The sequence below is a fragment of the Sphaeroforma arctica genome (genome assembly GCF_001186125.1).
Source record: "Sphaeroforma arctica JP610 unplaced genomic scaffold supercont1.882, whole genome shotgun sequence".
Classification (NCBI taxonomy): Eukaryota; class Ichthyosporea; order Ichthyophonida; genus Sphaeroforma; species Sphaeroforma arctica.
The window spans coordinates 9,283-14,647 of NW_014039676.1; the positions used below are offsets into that span (position 1 = coordinate 9,283).

A 5,365-nucleotide genomic window follows, 5' to 3' on the forward strand; every position below is an offset into this window, starting at 1 on the left:
GTGTGTGTGTGTTTCTACTGTACAAGTATGTGTATAGTATCAGTCACACATACACACACACACACACACATATATATATATATATATAATATATATATATATACGCACACACACGTACGTCTGTTGTGTTCGGCAAAGGCCAGTATAAGGTCATCCCCGTCTTCCGGCTTGCCTATCCGCGTGTTGTGCTCGGCACACAGCAGCATCAGATCCTCATCTTCCTCTTCACTCTCCTCCTGCTCACTCTCACACTCACGCGCTGATACGTTGCTCTCTAACCCTTGATGTGCGTCGAAGTCCGAATCGTACGCAAAGGTTGCTGGCGCGCTGCCCTCTAGTCCTTCAAAAGGACCGTCAAGGTCCGAATTGTGCGCAAAGGACACATCGGACTGCTGTGACAATTCATCGAATTTGCCAGCTCGATGATACTCATCATTATCGGAATATACGACATGCTCACCGTTGTCGAAATCGTCCGAGTGTTGCAAATCTACATCCGAATACCGCGATATATTAGCACAAGCTTCGCTATCGCTCACGTCTACAGTGCCATGGCCGGTGTTTTGATTCGCCATTTGGCTGCGCTCAGTAATCCCAGCCGACTTGGTACCATCTTCATCATCCTCATCGTTGTCCAACAAATCACCATGGTGTCGTGCAGGGGGATTGTACACCGCATGGCTGTCCTTTTTAGCTCCAGTATCGGGCTCACCTTCCTCTTCCGAATCATCCACACAGGGCAAACTAACGGGATGTTCGGTACCATTTCCCGGACCCCCGGTCTCATGTGCATGCCGCTCGAGACAATCATAGGCTTCTTCACGGTCGAGCCCGTCCTCCTGCGCATCTCTCAGTGGGTGTACCTCTGCAACCTTTGCCCCAGGTGCCAGCGCCTCCGCGACGATGTCTGTACGTGTGTCTTTGTCTTCTGATAACACATCATCTGGCCGTGCCTGTGCCCTGTGCCTGTCAGACACATGTTCACCCCCATGTTCCCCATTGTCGCCGGCATGGTCGTTCAAAATGAACTCGGTGTTGGCTGCACTCTCCTTGGCCTCGCTGACGTTGTGATCATCGGTGGTGTGGGCGTCTGGTAAGTCACCTGCCCGTACAGATAGTGCGAACAATTAAAGAACTTGCGGTGAGGATTTCAGAAGGTGCCATGTAATAGTCCCTTGTCCACTTACAAAGGTAGAAGTATCGATCTCGAAATAAGTACCATGTATAGGCACGTTTAGTTCGAAATAAGCCAAACGGAGTTTGAATGGGAGCCCATTTAAACGTGGTATGCTTCTTCTCAAAGAAACCATGCTTATCACACGAACAGACTATACCTGTGTAAAAAATATATTATGATACACGCAGTTTACATAAATACACAATACCACATACAGACGAAGACATAGAGAAACAGAATACATATATGTGTAATTGTGCATACACACCGAAGCAACCACCTCTCACACACAGACACACATGTGTAAATAGACGTGTTCACATATACATTCACACACACACATACACACAAGTGTAGATAGACATTTTCACATATTCATATTCACACACACACACACACACATGTGTGTGTCTATACTCGTATTCACATATTCATATTTTCACACACACAGACACGTGTGTACATACATGTTTTCACATATTCATATTCATATTCGCACACACACACACACACACACATATATATATATATATCCGCACACACATGCACAATACACGCACAACATACACACACACATGCACACACACACGCACACACACACACACACACATATATATATATAAATATATAGCCACAGCCCAGGTAAAGCCCTTGACGATAGAAGCCGGCGATTGACTCACATATAATGCAACTACCACTTTCACCCACCTCATGTGCACTGTACTTATACATCAAGTATTTTCATCATACATACCGAGTGACGGATGTGAGCATGCACGCGTGTCTTGCTTCTCTTTGCGCGACATGTCCAGGAATCGCTGAGCCAGTTCCTCCAGGCTGTTATCGGAGGCCCTGAGTGTGGTGACAGATGGCAATCAATCGTAGTTGAATGGCAAGGCAATGGTTGCCATGGAGATAGAATATAACTTAAGGAATAACGGATTGAGTGACTGTGTGGTCTTGATGCGCAGAGTGACTGTGTGGTCTGATACGCAGATGATTGGGGGGTGCTGTGCGGGTTAACTCTGTTTGTGTGCAGTGTGCAGTGTGTGTTGCAGCCTTGGCCGATAGCCATCTATCTTGTCCTGTCCGGATGCACAGGTACACTGCATGCACATACATACCGCCAGAGCACGCTTGACAGACAACAACAAGCAGGCAGGCCCATTAGCGAAAGGGAAGTACTCGTGGTCGTGTGAAAGTGAAGAGCGTGACTGCTCGTATGTAGCCCAATGGGATTCAAATGTCGAGGCAGGTGCAGACATTCTGCACAGTTTCAGTTGCCATGTCTCCTGCCCAATGTCTCGGACAACGTATAGCACCGTATGAGGTAATGGTGTGTGTGCATCGTAAACGCATGCATACGTCTAACAGAGATGAACCACTCGCGTAACGCGATACGCACGCTTTAAATACAGGAACAAGCACGTATCAAGTAGCAGATTATGTCGACGTACAAGTATGGTCCGCACTTAGGAGATGATGGAGGTCTCTATACAATCTCAGCCGGTTTTTGTACTACTACAGATTCCAAAAGGCAACCCACAGACGGTACATATACAGGAACGCACCAGGCAGTACTACCGCGACAAAACCGCCCAGGCTAACTAGTCGAATACAGTCCATCTGAGCCACGAGCAGGACATCACAGACAACAGACAGCACACAACCACATAGGCCACATGCACACATGCAACAGCACACACAGCGGACGGGATCAGTCACACCATATATGAAAAAGGCCGCAACCAGAAGGAACTCTTGGGAAGGCTGCATAAGGTCAGGTGTCTTTGTTGACGCTTACCTGCTTTTGGTTATCTGCTTGTTCCTGAGTTTGATGGAGTCACACACGCTTGGCTTGGATGCGCCAGCAGTTGACGCCACCTCATTGTCAGAGTGCGCAGAGCCCACCAACAACGGTGCCTAGGCGCATGTGAGAAAGGGGGAGAGAGTGAGTGAGAAAGAGAGAGTGAGAGAGTGAGAGGGAGTGTGTGTGAGAAAGAGAGAGTGAGAGAGGGCGAGGGAGTGTGTGTGAGAAAGAGAGAGAGAGAGTATGTGTGTGAGAGAGAGAGTGAGTGAGGGAGAGGGAGAGGGAGTGTGTGTGATAAAGAGAGAGAGATTGTGTGTGAGAGAGAGTGAGAGAGAGTGAGAGAGAGGGAGAGGGAGTGTGTGAGAAAGAGCGACAATGTGTGAGAAAGAGAGAGTGAGAGAGGGAGAGAGATATACGAATTGATAAGTAGGCAGACGGGGAAAAGACATACACACGCGCCGTTATGTGTGCATTGTATGCTCTACTGCCCATGCAGCCTTGTACACGAATGCTTGACCTGGTGTGAGTGTACTGGCAGCGTCTGATGCCAACACCCAACTCGCATATACAAGAGGTTGTTCACGATTAAACACACCCACATCCACACACCCATATATATATATACATATACGTACACATATATATATATATATATATATATATATATACTATATATATATATATATATATATATATATAATATATATATATATATATATATATATACATATACATAATATATATATATATATATATATATATATACATATACATATACATACATATATATATATATATATATAAGCGGACATGCGAAATATGTTAAAGCGTGTGAATGCTCTTGTACATGTCCAACCCCTTGCGCATGTGCTTGATAGATCCCGGAGAAAGTTATCTCGAGCCGTGCTAGTCAAGTTCGTCGTGCCTAACAAACTGGTAGATGCAAGGCATTTTGTCGCTAATAGCAGCTATGTTATTGCTCACCGACTATAGTAAACCCTTGTATACTGGACAGAACAGACTTCCCGAAGGGTATGCCAAACCATGGGTTAAATGGCACAGAACATCCCTGTCACACAACACACGACCTTTCCAAGATGGCGGTATGGTGCATGTTAGACAGAATCGTAGGTAGAATGTATAGTAACGTCACATGATACCGAACAGCTATGTAGTACTACACATATTCTACGGAGAACTCTGTGAAGCATCGCCTGACTTATACGACCATAGAAACAAAGTACGTGGCTCGATAATTGGTATATACTGAACTTACATGCCACGCTACACAGACTCTATTGGGAACCCTGTGTGTGATGTACAGATTGTCTGACAGGACTATTGGCACGATTAATATGCTACCTCAGTAATACACTGTATCGAGGCAGTCGTTCGAGGTAGTCTTTTAACACATGCCCTACACTGAGATTGCGGTCTAGTACCTGTTTGGCAGGCCCATTCACAGGCTCGTGCAGTGGATGGTTGACTCGGAACCATGCATCGTCGACATCGGCATCATAGCCCGTCCCATCTCTGGTATGTGATTGGACAAATAATTCAATTGTTTGTATAACGGGGTAGAGATATTAAATAAGCATTGAGCCAGCGCAGGCTCTAAGTGCACCACAATGAGTTCAAACATCAATGGAGTCTCCACTGCGGATATCACATAATTGGTTGGCTACAGATATCAATTGATTTCCTGTACACACAAACATTATTTGATTTCTAAAATGGCACACACCAATTGGGATATAAATGAATTAAATACGCTGCAGGGTGGACAAGTACACTGAGCTTCATGGACGCTGTTTTTGCGAATCGTTTCGTGATTCACTGTTTTAGCTAATACGAATCAAGCCTTGAGAATATCTGATACAAGATGCGAAATCTAAATTCTAGACAATGACCTAAATTCTAAATTTAATAACGGTCTTTAAGAAGATAGATATGGCATACTTTTACTCATACGTGAGATGCCCGTGATCATGTCCCTGTATAGTTCCAATTCGGTACAGGTACTGGGGATCAAAATGCATACACCAACATGAAAAACATAAGTACCTATGTATAAGGAGCAACATAGCTATATTCATATTCATATACACACAAACACACACACACATATATATATATAAACACGCAAGCACATAACACACACAAAGACACAAACACATACACACACACATATATATATATATAAACACGCGAGCACATAACACACATCAGCACACAAGCACATAACACACACAAAGACACAAACACATACACACACGTATATATATCTATATATATAAACACGCAAGCACATAACACACATCAGCACACACACACATATAGATATATATATATATATATATATATATATTANATATAAT

At 44.2% G+C, this 5,365-nt stretch overlaps 1 protein-coding gene across 1 annotated transcript in view; it reads right to left on the minus strand.

Annotated features, from left to right (window-relative positions):
* SARC_09072 (hypothetical protein) overlaps window positions 1-5,365 on the minus strand; it is a 10,614-nt gene that overhangs the window by 4,833 nt on the left and 416 nt on the right. The window contains exons 2-5 of the mRNA XM_014296924.1: window positions 4,430-4,520; window positions 2,982-3,100; window positions 1,932-2,029; window positions 119-1,102 (exon numbers count right to left, since the gene is read on the minus strand). Coding sequence (XP_014152399.1) covers window positions 119-1,102; window positions 1,932-2,029; window positions 2,982-3,100; window positions 4,430-4,520 — 1,292 coding nt within the window. The remainder of the gene's footprint in view (window positions 1-118; window positions 1,103-1,931; window positions 2,030-2,981; window positions 3,101-4,429; window positions 4,521-5,365) is intronic.